This window comes from Ursus maritimus, unplaced genomic scaffold (genome assembly GCF_017311325.1).
Source record: "Ursus maritimus isolate PB19 unplaced genomic scaffold, ASM1731132v1 scaffold_13, whole genome shotgun sequence".
Lineage (NCBI taxonomy): Eukaryota > Metazoa > Chordata > Mammalia > Carnivora > Ursidae > Ursus > Ursus maritimus.
Window position 1 is genome coordinate 55,699,596 of NW_024423675.1, and position 26,693 is coordinate 55,726,288.

General features: G+C 42.8%; 1 protein-coding gene across 7 annotated transcripts in view; it reads left to right on the plus strand.

The window, feature by feature from the left end:
• CCDC170 (coiled-coil domain containing 170) overlaps positions 1 to 26,693 on the plus strand; it is a 102,122-nt gene that overhangs the window by 65,146 nt on the left and 10,283 nt on the right. For 4 of the 7 annotated variants that reach the window (XM_040627967.1, XM_008694990.2, XM_008694991.2 and 1 more), the window contains 4 exons: positions 1,692 to 1,892; positions 7,654 to 7,827; positions 10,196 to 10,438; positions 23,240 to 23,476. In XM_040627967.1, coding sequence (XP_040483901.1) covers positions 1,692 to 1,892; positions 7,654 to 7,827; positions 10,196 to 10,438; positions 23,240 to 23,476 — 855 coding nt within the window. Of the gene's footprint in view, positions 1 to 1,691; positions 1,893 to 7,653; positions 7,828 to 10,195; positions 10,439 to 23,239; positions 23,477 to 25,470; positions 26,342 to 26,693 lie in introns of those variants that run through there. The other 3 variants (XM_008694988.2, XM_008694994.2, XM_008694993.2) reach the window with 3 other exon arrangements.

Consider the following 26,693-nt stretch of genomic DNA (forward strand, 5'->3'; position numbering starts at 1 on the left):
CTTTCTTTGGGGAAATACATGCAGATAATGTAATCTCTGTAAATGGCACCCCCTTCTCCCCCAGGGTGTTGTTTGATGGCTCTTGTTTTGTAGGTTACTTTGTATATTGTACCAAGACAAGCACGCCTTTCTCTTGCATTAAGATCACATCTATTACCAGTAAGTGCCGTCGGTAGGAAATACGACATGAGGGTTCTCAGAGGCTCATATTCTGTAATTAAATTAGAAATTACCTTGGAGATTGGGTGTGGTGCTAAGCAGCTTGCCATCAAATATTTGATTTCAAGTACCCACACCAGTATAGAATTAATTGAATTATAGGCCTGGGACCTTGAGAGCCGTAGAAGCACAGGAATAGAGCATTTAGAGATCCAGTAGTGTAACATTCCTGATGGTAGCACTTCAGCCCTCTCCATAACACTGTTAACACATGCTTGGCCAGTTTCCTACCATTTCCAGGGACCGGGAATCCACTGCCAGACATGGGATGATGCTTAAAGTATGAGGTAAACACAAAGACATAAAATTGCAAATAGAGTGTCTCAACTCTGTTTTAACAGTGCAAAAAATAAATTTAAATACATTTTTTTTTTTTTTTTTAAGAGTAGGAGGCAGGAGGAGAGAAAGAGAGGGAGAATCCAAAGCCTGGCATGGAACCCAATGTGAGGCTCGATCTTACAACCCTGAGATCATGACCTGAGCTGAAATCAAGAGTTGAGCACTTAACCAACTGAGCCACCCAGGGGCTCCATTTGAAAACATTAATAGCTGTTCTTTCTGGGTGGAGATTATTATTTTTTCTTATTTACACTTTTTAAAATCTTTAATGAATTTTTTATAGGGGGCATGTATTACTTTGTAATTATGGGGATCAGGAGAAATTCTTCCTTATACTGAAGTGGAATTATTTCTCTGATTTATATCTGTTGCTCCTTAACTTAAGCTCTGAGGGCAACTCAGAACAGACCTTATTATTCTTCCACAAAATAGCTTTTTAAAATCTTTGAGGATGGCCTGAGTGTCGTCTTGCTTTTTTTTTTTTAAGATTTTATTTATTTATTTGGTAGAGAGAGACACAGCGCGAGAGGGAACACAGCAGGGGGAGTGGGAGAGGAAGAAGCAGGCTCCCCACTGAGCAGAGAGCCTGATGTGGGGCTCGATCATAGGACCCTGGGATCATGACCTGAGCCGAAGGCAGATGCTTAACCAACTGAGCCACCCAGGCATCCCTGAAAAAATATCATTTTGCACTTGAATTCCTGATAAGTTTACTATCAAAATTAACTCACTGTATAAACTATAATCCACTATATTTGGTGGAAGAGTTTCTCCGGAGAATGACACTTACATAGGTCTGAACTTTTTTTTTCTAGCTAAGCTTTGAAACTCCTAAATTAGTTGCAGTTTTAGGGGTAAGTAAATATGATCCATAAATATTTCTTGAGTAACCTGTTTAAGGAATTATATAAAAATTAAAAATACCAATAGAAATATTTTATTAGATAATGAATGCAGATTATTTCAAGGAGAGGCAAAGACAGCTATCAAATTACCTGTTTTTTAATGTAATTTTTACGAAGAATCTGAAAGTTGGTGTTATAAATAGTTATGTTGCTTGGGCTGAGCACTAGATTTTAACACTTTGTTGCATTGAAAACAAGGTTTATCCTTGTCTGTTTCTTTGTTTCCAGATGGTCTCCCAGCTTGAAGCCCGAATATCTGAGCTTGTGGAACAGTTGGGAGATGAATCTGGGTTTCACCAGAAAGCTCTGCAGAGAGCCCAGAAAGCAGAAAACAAGTTGGAGACTCTTCAGGGTCAGCTGACACACCTGGAGGGAGTGCTGGTTTCTGGAGATGTTCTGCGAGATCACTTGAATTTTGAGAAACAAAAAGTAATAACCTGACGGTATATCCATGGGTAGAAACATCTGTTGCAGTGTAAAATTTTACCTGAAAATATTCCGAATTTTATAGTACTTCAGTAGAATGGTTATGTCTGAGTAATGAGGTAATGTCAAGGAACAACAGATATTGTTTTGGGGGGTCTTCCTATTCTTAGGGGCTTTCTTGAGTCAAATTAATCCAGTTAAACTCATCAGCTATTTGAGAGGCTGAAGGTTTGAGGGCTAAGGTATGAATAACACACAGTTCTTGGTCGTAAAAGGCTCATCATTCAACAGAGGAGGCCGACATTCTAGTACGTTGTATGTGTTGTAAGAGCAGGACTGATTGAGGAAATGCTGTAGGAACTCGGTGAAGGAATGATAACTTCTGGATAAGGGAGGAATTTTACAGGGGAGAGAATAATGCAGTTCATCCTTGGAGGAGAAGTCGGATTTTAGTGGAGAGAGGGAGCAGATCCTGTAGGGCCAACAGTTTGAGCGAAGGCATGAAAGCTTGTAGGTGCATCGTTAGGTCCGAGTGCAGAGCGCTTGTTCCCATTTGGCTGCAAAATGACACCCCTGATGGCTTGTGACTGGAGAGAAGACTTGGATGGTTTGGATTACGAAGATTCTTCATTCTCTGCTCTGTAGAGTACGCAGCACAGTAAGTGACGTGGAGCGTCGCGATGTTGTAGACAGAGGACGTGATGTCACCGTGAAGCTGACGTCACAGTGGGGACGGACCCGGAAATGCTAATGGTGCTAACCCAGTGGGCGAGAAGGAGAGTAGAACGAGGAGGTACCCCCACTGAAGGTTTGACTGTGGAAGATCTTCCGTGGCCTTCAAGAGGCGGTTCTAGTAAAGTGGCGGAGAACAGAGGCCAGTTTGCACTTGGCTGAGGGGTGAGTGGGAAGGGAAGGCTAGAGATGTAGAAATAGATTCTTATGAGGTCTGGTGACCAGGGAAAAAGAGGCATGAAGCAGGAGGATCAAAGAAAGGTTTTATTGGGTGGAATGGGAAGGTACATGTTTGTGGGTCCCAGGAGTGTGCAGGGGAAGAAAAAGACAAATGGGATCAGAATCTGGCACGGAAAACACTCTAAGATTAAAAAATCTGTACCTTGGAAACTCATTCATTCTCATTTTTCTGTACTTAAAAAAGCCGAGGAAGCATTTTACCTGCATTGAGGGTTGGCTAGGCAAAGGTGCATAAGGGGTGTGTGGGAAGTCCTAGTCTAAGTGGATGGGACAGGTAAACGAGGACACAATAATCAATTAATGGAGATAGGTATAAAATTCAACAGGAACTTGGGTAAAGTTTCCTATTTCTGTGTGTGAGGAAATGAGCCCTCTTCACACAGGAGGTGGCATTCATGAGAGGCTTTAAAGAATGAGTAGAAATTTGTCAGGCAGAAGCGGTAGGGAATGGATTCAAGGTATAGGGAACATCAGGAGGGAGGAAGGAACAGAGGTGTGCCGGGCTGCTTAGGGGGCCAGTGAGGCACAGGGAGACCAAACATGGTGCATTGTGAGGCCAGAGGCATGAGGAGGCTCTAGAAGCATGTAGGAGTAATTGGGACAGTGAAGGCTGATTCCCCAAGGCTTCATCCTATAGGTAATGGGACACCATAGAAGGTTTTTGAGTAAAAGAAAAGAAAGAAAGGGTTTTGAGTTTCTGAAAGCAGACTGGCTCTGAGGGTCTAGAGACTAAACGCAGTGTGTCCAGCTGGGGGATCCTTAGAATAGTGGGGACTGGAAGCTAATAAATATTTAGACCAAATAGTGGTTTTATGAATGAAGACGTAGATTGGAGGTATTGGGGAGGGTGAAGTGTATCTGAAAAAGGTGTGCTGGTTGAAATTTTGAGTTTGAAAGGACATGTCGCACCTGAATAGAATATGTTACATTGGAAGAAGTCTGAGTGCTGGACTGTCCAGCTAGATGTCCCAAGTGCACCTGGCACTAAACATATTCCAAATGGAAATGATCCCCTCTCCACAGATTTGCCTCTCCTGCCTCAGGGATGGTGAGGTCATCTGCCTCCAGGTGCCCGAGCCCAAAGCCCTAGAGTCATCCTTAATGCTTCCCTCTTTTTAAGCAATTCCTAAACACTGTAGATTCCATCTCCTTCACCATCTCAAATACCCACCCCCCCGACTCTGTATTTAGTGACCGTGCTTTGACTCCGAGCATTATGGTCATTGGCATGGACTCCAGAAACAACATTCTGACAGCTTCCCAGGGCTGCCGGGGAGGTCTTAATAAGAGGCACGTCTGATCTTACCTTTCTCTGTCTTAAAACTGGCCACAGGCTCTCTACGGTCCTCAGGCTTCTCGCCACGGCTAAACATTCTGTGACCTGGCCAGTTTCCCCATCCAGGCTTCCATCACCTGCCGTCTCTCCAGCCCACAGTGGCAAACTCAAGGCCTCTGGGGTCCAACAGGCCCCTGCAAGGGTATAGGGGGATCAAGTCCAAAGATATCCACATTCACGTTGTAAAAAAAAACCACTTGCCTGGGGGAAAAAAAAGATGGCTTCCTTGGAATCCCAAATTGCCCACTGCTGTTCTCTCTGTGAAAATGTTCTCCTTATCTCCTTCACCTGGTAGTAGCTGTCCCCTGAAGACTTGGCTCCAATATCACTCCCTCTGGAGGTCCCTTAGAGGCTTAGTTCTCCTTCATGCAACTTTATTGTCTTCAGTTTTTGTATTTTTAAAAATATGTATTTATTTATTTATTTATTTATTTATTTATTTATTTATTTATTTAAGAGAGAGTGTGTTTGCAGGGGGGAGGGGCAGGGGGAGAGGGAGAGAGAGTCAGTGTGGAGCCTGTCATGGGACTTGATCTCACGACCCTGAGATCACTGAAACCAAGAGTTGCAGGGTTAGCTGACTGAGCCAACCAGGTGACCCCCTCTACCCCCGACATTTTCTTCAGGTTTTAATTCATCTTCTCCAGTCAACTCCAAGCTTCTTGAGGCCAGGGGAATTTTTTTTTTCTTTTTTCTGGGTTTTCCAGCACTTAGGGAAGAGTTAAATAAACAGTATTTAAATTATGAAGAAACATAATTAAAGGCAAGAATTTTAGGTGGATTGGTGTCTCTTCCCCCCCCTTTCTTTTTCATTGTAATGACTCATTAATTTTCGTTGAGACTGTGCCAAAAGAACTCTCAGTTATGAAAGCGAATTATGTAAACAGATTCCATCCCAGTGACTCTTCTGTAGATAACCGCCTACAACACACACATACTAGTGAGGGGGATGGGCCCGTAAACTGGGAAAGCAAAGTTGTGCAGAGTTGAGATTTCGATATAGGTAATTGAGGCTCACACTGAATAGAAGATATCTAGGCTAATCTATGACTCAAAGAAACAAGTTGTATAGTAAATCCTTCTAGTAACCCTTACTTTCGGAGGCACAGCCAAGATCCTTGAAATGAGCACTTGCTCTGTGGGGTGTTGGCTTGGTCCTGTCTTTATTCCTTTATGCCTGTTATAGATCCTTGCATGTAAGTGGATGGATCAATGTAGACATAGCAAGAGAGGCTTTATACCCCCACATGAAATGTACCGAGTCTATTTTATTTACAAAACAAACAGTAGCAGTTATTTTCCTTTTATTCACATACGTTAGAAATGAGTAATTCCAGGGACACCTGGGTAGCCCAGTCTATTAAGCGTCCAACTCTTGATTTCAGCTCAGGTCATGATCTCAGGGTCGTGAGTTGGAACCCGTGTTGGGTTCCGCACTGGGTGTGGAGCCTGCTTAGGTTCTCTCCATCCCTCTCCTTCTGCCCCTCCCTACCCCACGCATGTTCTCAGTCTCTCTCTCTCTCTCTCTCTCTCTCTCTCTCTCTCTCAAAAAAGTAAATAAATAAATAAAAGAGGGGCGCCTGGGTGGCTCAGATGGTTAAGCATCTTTGGCTTAGGTCATGATCCCCCTGGGATTGAGCCCACAACAGGCTCCCTGCTCAGTGGGGAGCCTGCTTCTCCCTCTGCCTCTGCCATTCCCTCTGCTTGTGCTCTCTGGCTCTCTCTATCGCTCCGTCAAATAAATAAATAAAATTAAAAAAGAAAGAAAGAAAGAAAAGAAATGAGTAATTCCAAGGGGAGAGCTGACACAGCATTAAGAAGTGACAAATTGATGATATGGCAACAAAAGCAACCTACGGTCTTATAGCACAACACAGTAACCCGTGGTCTCGTAACTCAGCAACTAAGCAATATTTTGCCGTGACTGTGCCTCCCAAAGAAGAGGTTGAATTTTAGGTATGCCACTCAGCAAAATTTGAAATTACTCACAATTTCATCTTGATGATTAGAAGTATAGGTAGTTCTGGGTTTCACACTGGCATGCTTCAGTCATCAGGAAATTATAGTTATTTAAACATATAATTGCCTGAAAGACACCAGATAGATGAGGACTTATTGCAATGAGAAGCAAGTTTCAAAGAGAGAATCCAAATCATGAAGTGATGATGCAGAAAACTCATTGATTGGCTCACTCATCCAGCAAGGACTTAGGAAGCATTACTCTGTCTGATTGGAAGGGATAACATGCACCCCGATGTTTATAGCAGCACTATCAACAATATTCAAATTATGGAAAGAGCCCAAATGTCCATTGACTGATAAATGGATAAAGACAGTGTATGTGTGTGCACCCGCGCGTGTGCACGTGTATAAAATGGAATATTACTCAGCCATAAAAAGAATGAAATCTTACCATTTGCAATGACATGGATAGAGCTAGAGTATATTATGCTAAGTGAAATAAGTCAGTCAGAGAAAGTCAAATACTCAATGATCTCACTCGTATGTGGAACTTAAGAAATAAAACAGATGAACGTAAGAGGGGGAGAAAAGAGAGGCAAACCATAAAACAGACTCTTAATTATAGAGAACAAACTGAGGGTTCCTCGAGGGGAGGAGGGTGGGGGATGGGCTAGATGGGAGATGGGGAGTAAGGAGAGCACTTGTCATGATGAGCACTGGGTGTTGTATGTAAGTGATGAATCACTAAATTCTACTCCTGAAACCAATATTACACTGTATGTTAACCAACTACAATTTAAATAAAAACTTGCAAGAAAAAAAAGGAAATCAAATGGAGGAAGATCCTAGAACAATTTTGTAACACTAACCTGTTAAAATACGAACCTTGATTTCCTTGATACAGCTGTATTTTACGATGTTGTTCCTTAAAGTATGATACATTAAAGACTCTTAAAGACATGTTTTTTGTATAGGATTTTAACTTAAAAAAGCAAGAACTTTGTCCAAATGTGTTTGTATGGAGAGCTTTGATTTTGGAGTGATCAGAGTGGTAACTGTCGGTATTTTTTTTTTCTTCACATTTGAGGCCAGGTTCCACTTAGGTGGGAAAAATTGCCATGGAAGGTTTGTGAGTGAGTAGATCCCAGGGGCTGGATTAACTTGGAAGGGGCATCGTGGTAGCAGCAAGTAGCCAAAACAGAGACACGTGGATGTCGTTAGGATGGTCACTGGTGGGGTGAAGAAGAGTGTCTAACGTTAGGTTGAACATCAAGATCACTGACCAGGAGAGTCAAGTGAATTTGGACAAGAAGCAGGACATGGAACTGGCAGGGTGGTTCAGGAATTCATTACCAGGTACTGGGGTCCCGGGCTGTGCTACAGACTGGGTTTAATGAGACCTATCTGTAAGCTTGGGATAAAGAGAAGGATTCCGTGAGATCACCTGTTAACTTTGTTTTTGTGTCTCATTTTTATTTTTGTTCTTGGGTTTAGTATCTTAAATTTCTGGATCAGCTCTCAGAGAAAATGAAATTGGACCAGATGGCTGCTGAACTTGGCTTTGACATGCGTCTGGATGTAGTTTTAGCCCGCACGGAGCAGCTGGTCCGTCTCGAGAGCAACGCAGTCATTGAAAACAAGACTATCGCCCACAATTTACAGAGAAAGGTAGGGGATATTGAAACTTGCTGGTGTTGAGAGAAGGAGTTGTGGAGAGACTTAAATATTGATAAATAATGCACTCCCCCTTCCTATTTGCCACTGTAGTTAGGAAACATACAAATACGTATTTAGAATTTGAGTCTATGTTTCAAGTCTGAGGGATGGTAAGTATATCACCTAAGGTTATGTGTGACTGTGAGTTAGAGAGACCCCAACTAAAAGTGACTTAAATGACTAGAAGTGATCCCTCCACCTCACATACATTTCTGGAGGTAGGCAGCTCAGGGTGAGTGTGGCAGGTCTGTTCTGTGAAGTTTTCAAGGAGCCCAGCTGATTTCAGCTCACTAATCTCCCATCCCCAGGGTGGTCCACATCCTGATGGTTCAAAATGGTACCTAGAACTGTCATGTCTGTGTTCCAGATAGAAGTTTGGAGAAGAAAGGGATGAAGAAGAGGGGTGCAAAAGAGCCTGTGTGAGCTGTCTTTTGACGGAGGCTTCCAGAGTTTTCTGTGTGTACTTGTTTTAAATCCCATGGTTCTGATGGCTGAAACTAGCTGCAAGGGAGGCTGAAACTGTGGTCTTTACTCTGGGTAGCCACTTGCCTCGCTAAGAAACTGTTTCTATTCTTAAGAGAGATGAGAACTGGGGAACATATAGCAGTCTCCAACTGGATAAACTCTCTTGTATTAGATAGTAAAGCGAGGAGAATAGCTAATTTTTCACTCACTCAGAAGAGTTAGAAACAGCTTAGACGAAATGAATGAGTGGATGAAAAGGATAAAAATATAATTATTAGTTATATAATTATTGGCATTGGTGAAAGAAAGCAAAACACAGATGTGTTCTTGTAATGGTTCTTAGGAGAAAATTCTGTGGTGGAATTATAGTGTTCAGGCTGTGTAATGAGTCACATCTGGGATCCCAGTTTCGTTCCACCAAGCTGTGTGACCTTGGACAAATTACATGCTACTCTGTCTCTGTTTCCTCATATTTAAGATGGGGATAATATCTTCCTCATGAGGTTGTTCCTTTTTAATAAAATACATGTTTCATGTTTAAACTCTTGGCTTATAGACTGTACTCTATTTACATTTGAGCTTTCTCCATTTACTGGATTTTTAGGAATATTTTATTTAAAAAAAGCAGATAATCCTATTACCATCAGAGACATTGAATTGAGCTACTAGTCTTTGAGTTCTCCTCAGATAATTGATTTCTTCCCCAATATCCAACACCATTCCTTCTTAAGTATTGTATAATTATTAAACTTGCCAGCGTACAGAACTTACCAGTGTAATTTTGCAGTAGACTGGATTTGACATGAAGAAGCTCAAGGCAGGAGGGAATTTGGTTACAGAAACATGAAAGGGCTTTGTTAAAGACGGATCTGGGTATGGAAGCTGTCATAGTTACACAGGCTATACAAGCCTGTGTTTCAGTCTGCCCTTCCCATCTCTGAACACTTTACAAGTGTGGAGTATATAATTAGGGAAAATGCAACAGTCTTCAGCTCTAACATTCTAAAATGCTACACGATTCCAGTTCCCAGTGTTCACAACAGTTGACAGAGGTTTCTGTACTTAATATTCTACTCACTGAATGTGACATTTGCAGGCTAGGAGGATTTTTTTCCCGCCTTAGAGTCCATAATCTTTTTCTAAAAACCACTATAATTTCCTTCATCAAGTTTGATCGTGAGTGATAAGTGCTGTTTGAAGAACTTGTTCTCTGCTTGGTTTGTGGTTGGTGTAGGCCAGGTGGATAATAAAGACACCAATGAACGAAAACCTTCTTGAGGTCCCTTCTGTTTCAAAGATTTTAAACATGTAAGCAAAGCTTGCTTTAAACTCTCCCTGGTATAGCTTACTTTAAAAATACATCAACTCTCATGTTTGATATCAGTCAGTGTGGTTCTAAGGGATTGAAATTCGTCTAGGTTTTTGGTACTAACCTGCACTCTGGCTTCTTTTAGAAAAGACCAGTGTAAGTATAGTTGCCATGGGATAGTGGAGAGGATTTTGTTTCTCTGCCCTATTTTGATCTTGATAAGCCCATTTCAGTAGTTTTTAAAAGTAATTTTACACGTCTGTTATGCTGTACGTAATGTTGGAGGGAATCAGATGTTGAAAGCCTACTTCTCTCTGAATCTTCTGTGGCTCTTTTAGCTCATCCTTTGCAGCTCCAAAATTAATTCTTGGAAAAACAGGAATTAAAAAAATGCATCAGGAAAAGGAATCCAATATTTTTTTTTGGTGGTTTACAAATTAGTCTTATTGAAGTGTAGGTAAAGAGCAACATGATCTGAGTGATTAATTTATATTTACTGACTGTTCAGTGATTATTTAAAAAAAATCCCTGTTTGTATCAAATCAGCTCAGGACTCAGCAAGAAAGGCTGGAGAGCAAAGAACTGCATATGAGCCTCTTGCGGCAGAAAATCGCCCAGCTGGAGGAGGAGAGGCAGGTGCGTTCGGCCTTGGTGGTGGAGAGGGACGAGGCCAATCTCACCCTAAGAAAGTTGCAGAAGAAGGTGGAGAGGCTGCAGAAGGAGCTGCGTGTGTGTCGAGAAGCGAACACGGAGCTCAAAGCCAAGCTGGCTGACACCAGCGAGCTCAAGGCAAGTGCTCAGCTTGGTTCCCTTGTTGCTTTTTGCAAGTTACCACTTTAGTTTATGTGAAAGCATCGAAGTCTTAGAACAGACACAGCAGAAGAGAAACAGGGACAAAAGCTTCCTCTGATTTTCTAGAGTCGTGGGGGAAACGCAAGCTACACAAATCAGCATATTAGGTCACTGGAGCGTCTCCTCGAGCGTTGAAGTCATGGTTGCTGCATGAGAAGTCCATTAAAAAAGGGTGCTGTAGGTGGGGGGATGAAGAGGCCACTTCCCGTGATGAGCACCGAGTAAGATGTGGCGTGGAGAGTCACTATATTGTACGTCTGAAAGGAATACAGCGCCGTATATGAACTCTACTGGAATTAAAAGAAAAAGAAAAGAAAGAAAGGGGGTGATGTGAAGTACAGAAAATATAAGCGTTTCTTCAGGGTGGGTGACTGTGGTATTTGTGATCATGTAAGGAGCCGTGGCATAGGGGTTTGCTTAGGAAGAAACGAGCGAATGAGCATAGCTCTTCATGGAGAAGAGTCAGGCAGACGGCAGTGTTCCGTGAGCTCCGTGAGGTGCCTTCTCCCCGGAAGTGAGGAAGGTGCTCAGATCCGGACAGTGTGCTTCCTGGATTTGAAGTGTTCCACTTCTAATCACTACAGAGAAGAAAGGAATTCAAACTTAGAGGAATTTAATCTGGATCTTCAGCTGTCCTGTATGTGTGCCCCTGGAAGGGATATGTAACTTCACAGGCACATACCATTTTTGGCAGATAGGCGTGTTGTGAATACAGATGTGAATATTGTCCTGGCTCTTTGCTGATGAGCACTCTGGACTGACTTCTGGAATGTTTCTGAATCTGGAAACAGACCAGGAAGGAAGAGGAACCTGGCATTAAGCTAGCAATTAAATATGTGTGGTGGAGACAGTATTTTAGGAAATATTTCCTATTGTATTTTTTTCTTCTGAGTCATGACCTCTTTTCCCCTGAAACCCTTCTGAGTTGAGGCTTATTTCCCTAGAGGAAAGAAAGGGCAGACACGGGCCAGGGGAGGGAACATATTTAAAAATAAGGAAAGCAGGAAACAAGGAAAAGGATCTGATGGGGTGTGAAAGCTGGGGAGCAAATATCGAGGTAAGTATCTTCCACACCCCCTCACACCTTGAGACTGATCTTTAGGGGAGGTGTTGGGGGGAGTCAGGAAGCCACCGCTCCCACCCTGGCTGGAAGGGGCTACAGGGGGTGCTGAGGCAGCATTTGCATTGTAAAGCCAGGTTTTCAATTGTCCTGTGGTTCATACAAAGTGTTTCCAGGTGGTGCATGACAGGGCATGATACAATGTTCAGTCCTGACGTGAAAAATGGGTTCCCTTTGGTTTTTTCTTCCAATTCTTCCCATTGTCAAGGAGCAAATCTTTTTTTTTTTTTTTAATATTTTATTTATTTATTTGACAGAGATAGAGACAGCCAGCGAGAGAGAGGGAACACAAGCAGGGGGAGCGGGAGAGGAAGAGGCAGGCTCATAGTGGAGGAGCCTGATGTGGGGCTCGATCCCATAATGCCGGGATCACGCCCTGAGCCGAAGGCAGACGCTTAACCCCTGTGCCACCCAGGCGCCCCAAGGAGCAAATCTTAATTGGAAGTTATTAGGTCTTTACTACTATTATTGCTATACACCTAGCCTTGGGCCCAGGAAGAATCTGTTCTATTCATTGGCTTCCTCACATTGAAGGGGAGATGGAAATGGTTCCCATAATTGGTGTTAAATAGGCAGGTAGCAAAACATAGACTAGGAATGATAAAGGGAACTCGGATTTCAAAACCGGGAAGTAAACTCAGTGATAAAGGGACATGTTTCATTGTAAGCATGTATCAGTGGAATAGTTCAAATTCCTCCAAGAAATCTGTGACAGGAAGGAAGGGTAAACAGCACTGGGGATTTTCATACACCGAGCTCGCAGAACTCCCCGAAGCCGGAGGAGAAGAGAAGGACCTGGAGGCGTCTGGGTGATTGCTAAGCATGACTAAGTGGGGGAGACATCGGGGAAGCCTGATGCCTGCTGGCTTCCCAGAGGAAGGATTGAGTGAGGATTCCCTAGTAAGACCACACTGTGTTTCGGTGCGGTGGTGCTGGAAGGGACCGTGTGAGCTGCCTGGCTTCTTTTCCCTGGTTCCCTCCCCCCTGTGGCTGGGGACAACTGGTCCCCACCAACAAATTTTCCCTTTCTCATATAGTGCGCTCTTCTGTCCTCAGGAGAAATTAAGCGGCTGATTTAAATGGTCAGGGTTGACTCAACCTTGCTGTTTATTTCACTGCTCACCTTGTGAATCTGCGTGGCTTGCGAGGCTGAGCACCTCTTCTCCGGGACTGGGTTGCGGCTGTGCTCTTTCTCCTCCGCGCACCCCCTTATCGTCTCCTTGCTTCCCCTGATACTAGAGGCCTGCTTTGCTTGTGCCACTTTCTAGGACCTGAGGTCCCGTCTCCGAATGACGTGGGCTGGGCCCGACGAAGGGCCGTCGGGACCAGGACGTGAACTTGCGTGTTCCGGCTAGCTCTCTGCATGTGCCGGATACCGTAAAGCTAAACTAGAACACGGTGGTGAATGAATATACAAGAAAGCCCGGTACAGATGGTAGTTGCCATTGTAGCTCATTCTGTCGCTGCCGAGGGTGGCATTGTCCTGTGGGGCTGGAGGAGCCTTCAGAATTACCACACAGCTCAGGACCCTGAGTAAGGTTGGCCTGCATGGAGCTTGGCAGCCCCCCGTCCAGCAGCCAACGAGGTCGTGATGGAACAAGGGATTCTCCATCGGTGACGCCCCAGAACAGGGCCCAGCCCCTGCTGGGTGAGAGTGGAGAAAGAGTAGCTTTGGAAGTGGGGCCAGAGTCCAGAGACCTGGTGAACGGCAGTGTGGGGCCCCTTGGGGGTGTGGCTCTGAGGAGGGCATCTTCCAGGCCACGTGTATTGAGAGTAACACTTGGGACCCTTAGTCAAGACAGCCCTGTGAGCTGGAAATGGTGCTGGGGGGAGAGGATTCCCACACTTTCTGTAGCAGAGGAGGAAAACAGCTGGTGGAGATGGAGCCCTGTATCTGAGGAGTATGCTCCCGTTTGGTCTCGACAACATCTGCCTCACATCTGCATCGTATTTCGCCTGGATTATGATAATTGTCTGCAAGTGGTCTTTCCACTTAACCTTTCCCAAGCAAGCCTGATTCTTGTAATTAAGTTTTGCTGTTTGGGTGATGTGATTATGCAACGGGTGGTTCTGGTGATAGTGTCAGGTTTAATGGTTTCTTCTTCCAGTGTCAGTGCGGTAAAGCAACGCTTTCGAGTGTGGGGCACATGGCTCTTGTGGCATATAAAATGGGTCTAGGTGCTGCATGACAGGTCACTATATAATGTTCAGTCGTGAGGCAAAAAATGGGTTCCCTGGATTTTTTCTTCCAATTCCTTCACATCAAGGAGAAAATCTTAATTAGAGGTTATTATGTTTTTATGCCCCTAGAACATTTACTAGACTACATTTTAAATAAACAATAAGCCCTAAGCTTAGTGCTGAGTACAAGCAATAGTACTTACTAATACTGTTTTGTTTTCATTGTACAAATGAAAAGTCTTATTTTAAGAAAAGTCTTAATTCCAGTAAAATGAACATATAGTTATATTAGTTTCAGGTGTATAATATAGTGATCAACTATTCCATACATGACTCAGCGCTCCTCACGGTCATTGTACAGTGTTTGCTGTATTGTCATCTTCCAGTTGTGGCAAATTCTACTGAAATCATACAAAATTCCTTTTAATGGAAATACTAGGGGGTATTATGCTAAGTGAAATCAGAAAAAGACAATTACCAGATGGTTTCACTCATATGTGGAACATAAGGAATACCATGGAGGACCACAGGGGAAGGGAGGGAAAACTGAATGGGAAGAAATCAGAGAGGGAGACAAACCATGAGAGACTCTGGATGCTGGGAACCAAACTGAGGGTTACAGAAGGGAGGGGTGTGGGGGGACGGGGTAACCAGGTGATGGGTATTAAGGGGGCACATGTGGTGATGAGCACTGGGTGTTATACGCAACTAATGAATTGTTGAACACTACATCAAAAACTAATGATGTACTATATGTTGGCTAACTGAACATAAAATAAATAAATAAAATTTAAAAGAAAGAAAGAAATTCAGGTAAGTTCAAAAGATGGTTGAGTTAAAGAAAAAAATGATGACCATAGGTGATATGTGGATATGGGAAAAATTGTGGACGTGGAATGGGAGTAACTGAAGTATAGATGAGTAGGTTGGAGAAGGGAATGGTACCAGTGATAGTCAGATGCAATCAGTAGGTGAACAGAAGCTAGGTCGCTTGCTGCTGACACCATAATGACGTCCAGAGACCGGGTGGGTGGAAGAAGAGGCTGGGCAGGGGGCAGGGGCCAGATCACCCAGGGCCTTGTGTGTCTCCTAAGATGCTTGGATTTGTCCTCTGGGTCCTGGAGAGCCATTGCAGACTTTCAGACAGGAGAGTGAAATCATCAAGGAAGAGACTGAAAGGAAGCAGAGAGAGACATGGGAGGGAGAGCAGGGCGTCTCCAGAAAGAGGCCGTGACCAATAGCATCACGTGCAGCAGTAAGGTAGAGGGGGAACGACTATCCCCTGCACTTGTGTTGGGACTCCTATGACTCAGGCACGTGTAGTGTAGATTGTAGCGTTTGGGGGTGAGGCCATTGAGAATAGGCTAAATTCCAGTATGCCGAGGAATGAAGAAGTAGAAACAAAAGTCAGTGGCCTGCTCTTCTGGAATACTTGGATGAAAAGGGGAGGAGTTGAGAAGGTAGATAGAGTGGGCTTGTGTGTTTATTTGCTTTATTTTGAGTAAAGAGATCCAAACCTTTTTATCGCTAAGAGTATAGGAAAGGTATAGGAGAAGTGGAATTTGACTGACTCAAGAATGACTCTGGCCCTTCACCATGGAAATAGGATGCTAAGTCTGCCTTCCACTAGAGAACAGAGATCTCTCTAACTTACTAACACAGTGAATGGTAATTTCATGAATTTATCAGAGATTTTAGCTACAAGTGACTTTTTATTTTTTTTTGTTAGAGACACATAATATTAGTGTCCAAGGCAGACTAATGATACCAACTATTTATCTTTGTACGTTGCCTATGCTCGTCCCTGTACTGACTTTATTATTCATAAGGTAACATTTCTGAATGTTAGCAAAGATGGCCTTTATATCATTTTCTACGGCTGCCATAACCAATGATCACAAATTGAGTGGCTTAATACAATAGAAATTTTTTTTCTTTCATGATTTTGGAGGCCAGAAGCCTGACAGCAAGGTGTTGGCAAGATTGATCCTTCTGGGGAAGCTGAGGGCCCATCCGCTCCATCCAGTCTCTGGGCTCCTGCTTGCTACTGGCAGTCCCCAGCTTGTACCTGCTGGATTCCTCTCTGCCACCACCCTTAGGTGACCGTCCCCTCATGTGTCCCTCCTTCTCTGTCTCCTATAAGGACAGCTACCATTGGTTTTGGGGGCCACCCTATTCCAGGATGATCTCATTGTGAGATCCTTACCTTAATTATACTGGCAAAGACCCTTATTCCCAATAAGGTCACGTGTTGAGGCTCTGGGTGGACATATATTTATTTTTTTGGGAGGGGGAGGGACAACAGTTCAGCCCACTACACTTATTAAATTAAGAATTAATTTCACCACTTATGGAAGATCGATATAAAAAATATTTTGAACTACATTTCTGTGTCTTAAAAAAATCAAGCTATAATTCACATGCCATAAAATTCACCCTTTTAAAGTATACAGTTCACTGGCTTTTTAAAAAAAAGAGTTTATTTTTTTGAGAGAGAAAGAGCACAAGCAGGGGGGAGGGGCAGAGGGAGAGGAAGAAGCAGACTCCCCGCTGAGCAGGAAGCCCAATGCGGGGCTCGATCCCAGGACCCTGAGATCATGATCTGAGCTGAAGGCAGATGCTTAACCAACCTAGTCACCCAGGCACCCCCACAATTCACTGGTTTTTAATATATTTATGGGGTTGTTCAGGCATCACTACTTCCTAATTCTAGAACATTTCCAGGACCCCCTAACCTCCCCCCGCCCTCGCCAAATCCCATATCTATCGCAGTCACTCCCTATTTTCCCCTTCCTCAACCTCTGGAAACCACTGATTTATTTTCTGTCTCTATGGATTTTCCTATTCTGGGCATTTCATGTAAATAGAATCATACAGTGTGTAGCCTTTTGCCTCTGGCTTTCTTCACTTGGTCTGTTTTCAGGGTTCATCCATGTTGTGCACATGTTAGTACTTCATTCCTAAATTAGAGCTCTCCAGACAAACAGAACTAATAGGGTATGTCTGTCTCTCTCCCTCTCCCTCTGTTACATATAAACAGAACTAATAGGATATGTATGAACTAATAGGATTTCTCTTTATTTATATCCTCTATCTATCTATCCCTCATATATATATTTCATCCAAGTATTCCAGAGGAGCTGGCTTAATATATATAATATTATTAATATTTATATTATTATAAATATTATATATTATATAATATATAAATATTATAAAAATATATTTTATATTTATATATTTATATTTATATAAAAATATTATTTATATATTTCATATATATTTATATATAAATATTTATATATTTCATATATATTGTATAATTATTTATATATTTCATATATATTGTATCATAGAGACAGGGAGGGAGGGAGAGCTGGAGGGGGAGAGAGAGGGCTACAGGGAGACTGACTGACTGATTTTAAGAAATTGGCTCATGTGATTACAGAATTTGGAAGCTCAAAGTCTGCAGGATAGGCCGGCAGGAAGAGCCGATGCTGCAGTTCAAGTCTAAAGGTTGAATTCTCGGAGAATTCCCTCTTGCTTACAGAGAGACACTTTTGTTCTATTTGGGCCTTCAACTGACTGGATGAAGCCCACCCACGCTAAGGAAGGGAAATCTACTTTACTGAAAGTCCACTAATTTAAATGTTAATCTCTCCCCAGGACACCCTCCCAGAAATATCCATGTTTCACCAAATATCCTGGTTCTGTGGGCCAGCTCAGCTGACGCATAATATTAACCATCACAATTCCTTTTGATGCTGAATAATATTCCATCATTTGGATATAGGACACATTGTTTATGCATTCAGCATTTGATGGGCATTATGATTGTTTTCACTTTTTGGCTATTATAAGCAAGGCTGTTGGGAACATTTGTGTGGAGTTTTTGTGCGCATTTCTGTCTGTTGCAAAACCATGCTTGAAGACCTTGACTCCTAGGTTATCCCAGTCTCCCTTTTTAAGACTCATGCAGTACATTTCCCCCTGAATTCTCAACCAGGAAAATGTAGACCTTTCCAGATAACTATTAAATTTTAAGTTGGCAGGCAAACATGATTACTGTAGAAAATCTCTTTTGGGAAGAAAAATATTCTTTTATAGATTCCCCTCCCTGTGTTGAGTCAAAATAATTTTATTATACTATTGCTTTCATGTATACAAACTCAACACTGTATAAAAATTTCTCAACCTTGCTACATTTTTAAAAAAGGGGTCAACAGATTTTTTTTCACCATTTTAAAGATTTTACTTATTTATTTTAGAGAGAGAGTGAGCACATGGGGGGGGTAGGAGCAGAAGGGGAGGGAAAGGGAGGGGGAGAGAATCTCAAGCAGACTCGCCACTGAGCGCGGAGTCTGACGTGGGGCTCGATCCCATGATCCTGAGATGATGACCCAAGCCAAAACTCAGAGTCAGCCCAACTGACTGAGCCACACAGGTGCCCCAATCTTGCTACATTTTCACCATGATAAAATTCAGACCAATTTAGAAAGCAAAATGTAGTGTAAAAATCAAATTAAAAACATGAGTGATATTAATTCACTGTGCTAGATTATGTTATTTCACTACAATCACCATTAATGAGAATGTGTAGTACCAATTGCTTGTGGCACATGTTCCTCTGACCAGCATGCCTGTGGTTTATGTCATCTAAGGACAGACCATTTATTCCACCCCGTGCTTTAACTGAACACTGCAGATATTTTATTTGTACACGCACTGTGACATAGTTTGGCCTTCACTTGGCATGAACACATTATTTATGTATGAACTCCACCTTTGCTCTTTTCCCATTAACCTAGAATAATTAAAGTAGTACTACTAATTGGCACAAACGTAGGTTTTTGCACAAATGCAAATGCAGGCACTGAAATCATGTGGCAGAACTCCAGAAGATCCAGAAAATGCTTTGTGTAACCCCTATAACACCAGCTGCTTCTTAGCCCGTGTTGGTTATGATTAGTCTCCGCTAAATAAATTGAAACACCTCTGTAATAACAGTGGCTTAGACAGAAGAGATGTTTGTTCCTTTCTCACTGAAAAGAGGATATGCCATGCTTAGCAGGATGGCTCTGTGGTCATCAGCCACCCTGGCTGCTTGTTTCTGCCTCACTATTCTAGCAATAGCTTTCATCCTCAATGCTGCTTCCTAACACAAGCTAGCTGCCGGGGCTCCGGCCTCATTCCAGCCCCCAGCGAGGAGGAAAGGCAGGAGGACACCCTGTAGGCCTATTTCCAGGAACAATACAATGTTTTGTATCTCCATTGGCCAGAACTTAGTCCCTGGGCCTCCCTTAGATGAAGTCAGCCTGAGAAATGGGTCTATTCTGGGCAATAAGAACAACAACAACCAAAAAAACAATAGATATTTAGTGGAAAGGTATCAGCTTTCCATCTGTACCACATGGCCCAATTTTAGTAGGGAGCTGTGCCCCCAAATCAGTAGTCAGACAACCAAAAACTAGTGAAGAGCCATTGTTATCTTCATTGTAGTTTCTCAAGGAAACACCAAAAGGGAATAATGTTCTTTAGTCAGCAGCAAAGATCTCTCCCTCTTGCTACCTCTCTTGATCATCTCCCATGCAAGACAGCTGCCCTTCATGCTCCTTATCCACTCCAGAACTTTCTCCAACGTGGACAGTGCAGCCTTTGTTTATATATATTTCTTATAACCTACCATCTTGGGCTCAGCGGATCTCCAGTAGTAGATTGGAATTGAGTCTGAGCTCTCCCTACTTAGAACGTGGGCACCAAGCAGAACCTATGAGGAAGAACTTCTTGGGCTGCAGAATGATGGGAGAGGAGGTGTGCTCAGACTGCAGAGTCGAACACCTTCCTCTGTTTTCTGCTTCAGGTTCCTTCTGCTGAAATCCTTGTGGTTCTCTCCTGCAGGGGCACAGCATGTATTTGGGCTGCGGGGATACTCTTCCCACTTTGCTGTCCCCCTGTCTTCAGGGTGCCTGCGCGCAGTGCCTAGCTCCTGCGGGATTGTATTTTCAATGCGGCTTCTAGAAAACCCTCCAGTTAGAGAATTTAGATGCTCTGGGGAGTCAACCCATCAGATTTTAAATTCAATCGCCATCTCTTTCAGGGCTTTGGGCCCTTTTAACATGAGAGAGAATTGTTCATTGGACTTGACAGTTTTTTGCTCAAGGAGGCTGACGCTAGATAAGGTGTTCTCCGGGTGTAAAGCCCACTGGGAACCTTCTCCATCCCTGCCGGGGTCTGGGCGGCACGTCGGTCTTGTTGATGACCAGTTCTGCCCCACCGAAGACCATTAGGGGCACAGGCTCTTGTTGAACTCTGAGCTGGGTCCAGGAGGCTCCTTCTGGAGGATTAAGAAACCAGTTTAGCCACCCCCCACTTCCAGGAATCTCGTTTGTTGGGTTTGATTTAGGAGCCTGAGGTCTCTGTCATCCCCTGCTTTTAGTTCTGTTCTGGTGGCTTGGCTCAGAGCTCCATGACTCGCCTTTGCTCCCCAATGACAAGAACTGAGGCAGCCTTTAGGATTGTGATAAAGTCTCATATTTTTCAGAAATTCTTGGCTATGAATTCTTCTCATTAGGACCTGATTTATGGACTTCCAGCTCTCCAAGCTGTGTTCCGTCACTTTTGGTAGATAGCCTACTGTAAATGTTTTTCCAGTCTGAGCAGAAAGGCTGAACGTATCCATTAATACAAGCTTTTGAATTCAGTATCCCAATCCCAGCAAATTCCCACTCGGCCACATAGTCTCTCTGCATCAGTGTTACAGTTTGCACATGAAGGGAATCTCTTTGTTTTAAAAGGAGATAACTTTGTTTTTAAATTGATAAAGATTATTTCATTCATATACTGTCCCCCAATTTGTAAAATGTTTGATAGTCGACAGACTATATTATTTAGAGCAATTGCTTATATAATTTATAAATAAATATGCAATATATATTCAAAAACATGTACAGGTAGGATGCACGTTGAATTGATCATGCATGGGACAGTCCCTCTCCTGACATTTTGTTTTGAAAAATTTCATATCTAGAGAACAGTTGCAAGAATAGTGTAATGGACAGTATTTTATTCTTCACATGACAATTTACGTAATAATTGTTAACATCTTACCGATGGCTCTGTTTTGCCTAATGAGGGCAGGAAGTTTTCATTTTTGCCGAACCATTTGAGAATAAGTTACATGCGTCATGACACGTCACCTCTAAATACTTACCAGGTATCTCTTAAGAAGAGGCGTGTTCTTCGATGTGACCCCTGTACATCATCACACCCAGGAAGCAATCCTGAGGCAATACTCTTATTATACTATATCCAATATGCTGTTCGTTTTCCAGTATGGGTTTTCATAGCTTGGAATCCATGCATGATCTCCAAGGTCCGCCTCTGTAGACCTGCACTTAGTAGATGGCATTAACTTGGCTCAGGTGCTAGGTCTTCCAGTACCATTTCATTGGCTCATAAACTGACTCAGAGTTCCTTCTCCCAGCGGTGGTTGGCATCGTATCGCCCGCGGATTTCTCAAGCCGCAGTGGTGGTTTTTATGCCTCCTTGATCGCAAGTCCTACAGCAGCCGTCAGTTTCCCGAGGATTTCCTTTCTCCTGCATGGAGCCAGTTCAAAGCTTTGAACTTGTCCAGGCGTGGCTGCCATCGGCCTCCTCTCTGCTGGAAAAGGAACTAAATTTCTTAAGAAGCTGTGTGTGTTTTAGTAGATGAAAGCAAATTTCCGTTATCAAATTTCAGAATATTTTCATCACCCCTAAAAACAACCCATTGGCAGTTATTCCCCAGTCTCCCCTACCAACAGTGTCTGGCCTTTTCTGGGTCTTTCATGTGAGTGGAATAATACAGTAAGCGGTCTTTCTTGACTGGCTTTGCCCCCTTCGCAGAAGATTTTTTGAGGTTCATCCATAGCGTGTATCCGTACGTCATTCCTTCTTATTGGCGAGTAACATTCCGTTGTATGGATACGCATTTTATTGGTCTCCTCATCGGTTGATGGATATTTGGGTTGTTGTTACTTTTTGGTGATTATGAATAGTGCTGCTGTGAACATTTGTGGACAGGTTTTGTGTGACGGAGGTTTTCAGTTCTCTTGGATATATAAACCTGGAAGTGGAATCGCTGGCTCATGTGTTAACTCTGTATTTAACATTTTGAAAACTAGAAAACTGTTTCTCACAGCTGCAGCATTCTGCCTTCCCACCAGCAGTACGTGAGGGTTCCGATTTCTCCACACCCTCGCCCACTCTTGTGACTATCTCTCTTTTTGACTGTAGCCATCCCCGTGGATGTTAAATAGTAGCTCGTTCATATTTATTTTTAACGGTCAGTGTTAAAAATTTTGTGTCAAATACGTAAAACTACCTCCAATTCATTTTTTAAAAATGTGGTAAAATATCCATAACATAAAAGTTACCATTTGAACCATTTTTAAGTGTACAATTCAGTGGCATTAAGTACATTCACAGTGTTATGGAGCCATCACCACCACCCATTTCCAGAACTTTTTATCATCCTAAACTGAAACTCGGTGCCCATTAAATAACTCCCCATTCCTCCCTTGGGGATGGAATTCTAGTCCGCATTCTCTCTCTATGAATTAGCCTATCCTAGGTACCTCATATAAATGGAATATACAATATCTATCCTTTTGTGTCTGGCTTATTTTATTTGTTGTGATGTCCAAAGTTCATCCATGTCATAGTATTTGTCAGAATTTCAACCTTTTTATTCAAATTCTTTTTGTAAGCAGATCTGGCAAAGTTTTCAATACCAAGCTAATAAAGAAAATGTGCCTCGTGCTCCGGGATGCTCTTTGTGTTGCCTTTAAGATCCTGGGACAGCTGCCTAGAGAGAGGCACCCCCCCACCCCTTCTCTCTTGTTTGCAGTGGAATGCCGTGCATGCCTCCTGCCTCCCATACTCATTGGTCAAGTCAGAAGGCATTTCTTCCGAAATATTGCTGTTCTAGATTTTCCTTATGGCAGTAATCAAGACTTACTAAGAGGATTTTAGGTGGGCTTCCTTGTCCTAGACCACTGGCAGAGGAGATATTTTACTTTTCCGAGTATTTCTATGCCAGGGACGACCCTTTTGTAGGGCCAAAAGTGCAAGTTGTTTTTGCCTATGGAGCTCATTAGAGTGTGTGTAAGAACCAGCAGCCTTTATTTTAATATTTAACCCCAGAATCCTGCGATCTACCATTCGTCTCATTGATTTTTCCAAATAATGGTACTCTGACATGTTTATAAACTGTAACTGCCTTAAGACCTGTTTGTCCAGTGTGTATGCTTAGCAACGTCTGTATAACTGGGATGGATTCCATTCTTTATTTATAAAAAAGTTATTAAGTGAATTCCATTGACTTCGAGTTTATCTTGTTGATACAATTGTCCAAAACAAATATGAAAGGAATTATTAGTGTTCCCTTGGCTCTATAGATTAAAAGTTTGGAACATACCAAAGCCATTGAAGACCTAAATAAGTCCAGAGACAAACTTGAGAAGATGAAGGAGAAAGCTGAGAAAAAGCTCATGTCTGTCAAGTCGGAACTGAATACTGCAGAGCACGAGACTCAGGAGGATAAAGAGAGGGCCAGGAATATGATGGAAGTGGTAACCAGCGAAACGAAGACACTAAAAAAGTCCCTGGAAGAAGCAGAAACGAGAGAAAAGCAGGTGGGTAGAAATCTGAGGGTGAAATCTTGTTTAGGAAAAAAGGGGACAATTCAAAATCTTGGTAATTATTCGTACGTTTCTTCAAAAACAATTTACAAAGCGTCTTTATCGTTTCAATGTATCTGCTTGCCCTCTAGCATCTTTCTGGCATTAAAATAACCATTATGATTTACTCTGCTGAGAAAAATAATTCACAGTTTCATGGCACGGATCGTAGGAAAGAAAACGACATTCTCATCAAAACAGTGGAAAGGATGTGGACAGCCAGGTTCTGGTTGTGGAGAGGTTTTGATTATGTCCACTGATTGCCTCTGAAGTTTGCATCATCCCAGGCTTCAACCTCAGGAGGGAAAGCTTATCTCCAGCAGAGATCAGTGGCAGGAAACAGTCCCAGCTCTCAAACAGTGGCACCCAGACTCGATGGCCAATCTCGCCCAGATGTAAGCCATAAACAGTGCTCCCTCGCTGACTGGTTGCAGGGAGGAGAGTTTTATCTGGTGAGCACATCAGGAGGTCAGGCATAAAGAAACTGGCCCGGGCAGCCTGACCCCCATTGCTTTTGGCTTTAATCTCCCTCTCTTTCTGAAGCTCAAAAGGGCAGAGAGTGGACTCTGATCGTAGGGTATTTTTTTTTCCCTCTTTGGCTGCCTCTGCTTTGGCTCATGTGTCAGGCAACATTGAGGAAGGCCAAACTATAAAGTGTGTGTTCTCAGAGGGAAACCTCTCAGGAATGAAGAGCTTTGACCATATGTGAAAGGGGAGAACAGTTTGAGGGGAACTTTTTCATCAGGGACATTAGGCTGGAGAGAGTATTATGTTCCCCAAATTGGACTCAGCCTAGGAAGGTGGTTGGGAAGTGAATGAGACATGGTGGGAATGTTTGGAAGGCACTTTTCCCAGAGGCAATGTCCATTGTAGCCTATCTTTCCTCGGATGGAAGCTACCTCTAGTAAGGGGTTGCCCAGACAGCCTTGACTTACCTGCTTCTGCGTCAGCACAGAATCACAGCAGCCAGTGTACGAGAATTTGAGGGGAATGAGGCACCTTTTCATCCTTCGTCTCCAACCTCCCCACCTCTCCATTTTTCCTTTTGTGGTGGATAGATAGTAGTCCCAGAGAGTCTAATGTTATAGGATGTGAAGGAAGCTGTTTATGTGATGTGACCTCTCATTATTTAGCAGTCCTTCTGTTTTTATCAGCTCATACTTCCTTGCCCTTTGTTCTTCCTTTAGTTTAAGAGGTTCCAAGCCCAGGGGTGCCTGGGTGGCTCAGTCGGGTAAGCGCCTGACTCTTGGTTTCGGCTCAGGTTATGATCTTAGGGTTGTGAGATGGAGCCCCTCGTCGGGCTCCACGATCAGTGTGGAGTCTGCTTGAGATTCTCTCTCCCTCTCCCTCTGCCCCCCCACCTCACATGCACACACACACACTCTCTCAAATAAATAAATAAATAAATAAATAAATAAATAAATAAATAAAATCTTTTAAAAAAGAAGCTTGCACATCTAGTTAAAATTCCAGTGGGTAAGTACTCATCACCCATGGACACCAACCACACCTTCGTCAAGCACTTCCTAGTATATAGAACACAAACACAGTCATTGTTTCATTGGACCCAAATTTCAGAGCAGCCCTGGGAAGTAGGTTCTCCCCACCAGGAAGTGAGAACATGGTGTCTTAGGCCAGGGTCTCATTCCTGGTTGCCTAACTGAGATTCTTGACTTGGTAGCCAATGCCACACTAATTAGCTCATCAGAAAAGATGTTACGACATCACTGGAAGTTGGGGATGGAAGCATTTTGGAGGTGACTTGGTAGATTCGTCTTCTTATCTTATAAACGAGAGGACTAAGGTTAAAGACAGTAAGTAATTTGCGTACCTCATGCACACCTGGGTTTTCCACAGGCTTTTTCGTTTGGTTGGTTGGTTGGTTACATTTGGACTAGCGGTAGTTGATACATGTTGTCCTCACTCTTCCTGTGTGTTTGATATTACAGCTGTTGGACTTCAGGGAGGTGGTTTCCCAGATGCTGGGCTTGAACCTGACCAGTCTTGCGCTTCCTGACTATGAAATCATCAGATGTCTTGAAAGACTGATCCATTCACATCAGCATCACTTTGTCACCTGTGCCTGCCTCAAAGATGTGATGCCCGGGGGAGATAGGCACCCACAGAGCCACTTAAAACTCCTTCATTGAATACCATGTCTCTTGGGGGAGGTGGAGCTAAGAGATGGGACGCAATTGTCAATTTCACGAATTCCCCAAACCTTTGAAATTTGATCAGTGTGTGAACACCATATATTTTGATGATCATGCGAGAATCCATCATTTGCAAAAAAGGATCTCTGAGGTGCCAGCTGTAGATTAGTGCTTGACACTAAAAGCACCTATTATTTTACTTGCTAGCACTTTGGGACCCAGAAGAATTGCAGTAGATTGTATACCTAGAATGGGCAATGGCAGTAGGGGACAAACATTTATGGGATTCCTTTTATGAGTCAGAGGCTTTACTACCTAATTTAATTCTCATAATAGCCATGTGGAGAAGCTTTAATGTTTTATTTTAAACCTCTCTGGGGTCAGAGAGGGTGTTACCTATCCAAGGTTACAGCTGGTTAGTGATTGAATCAGCAGTCTTACCACGTTGGCTCTGGATCAAAAGCTACTTCTCTTTTCTGCTACTTCTCTGCTACTCCACACTCTTCCAGTTTCTCCTGAAATCCTGCGATCCTGGTGAAAATTGCCCCTATAAAGGAAGGCAAACATTCATACATTCAATCAAGCCCAAAAAATGACTGAGATTCATGAGTGTTACGCATATGATTTCTTTAAAAAGCAATACAGCTAATTATTTGGATAAAACATACTTAGGTCTGAGGTCCTATAAGAAACGAACTGGTTTTAAATGTTGCTGCCAGATCACATTGGGTGGTAATTTTTCATGTGTGAGCAGAGTTGATCTCAGTCCTTTAAAAATGAAACCTTGAATGTGAAACCTGTAAGATGAAGAAATCCTGCCCAGGTTTATTTGCCAATATATCACGTGTACTGACAGCAAGAGTACTTATTTAGGATTGGGGTTTTATTATTAATTTCCATCACTTTCTGCCCTCTTCTTAAATTTCTATTTTACAAGTATTTTTCAGGAAACCATATTTTCATTGAGAGAAACTTTCACTTTTTTGGGTGATTATCTTATTTTTGCCATATGAAAATTT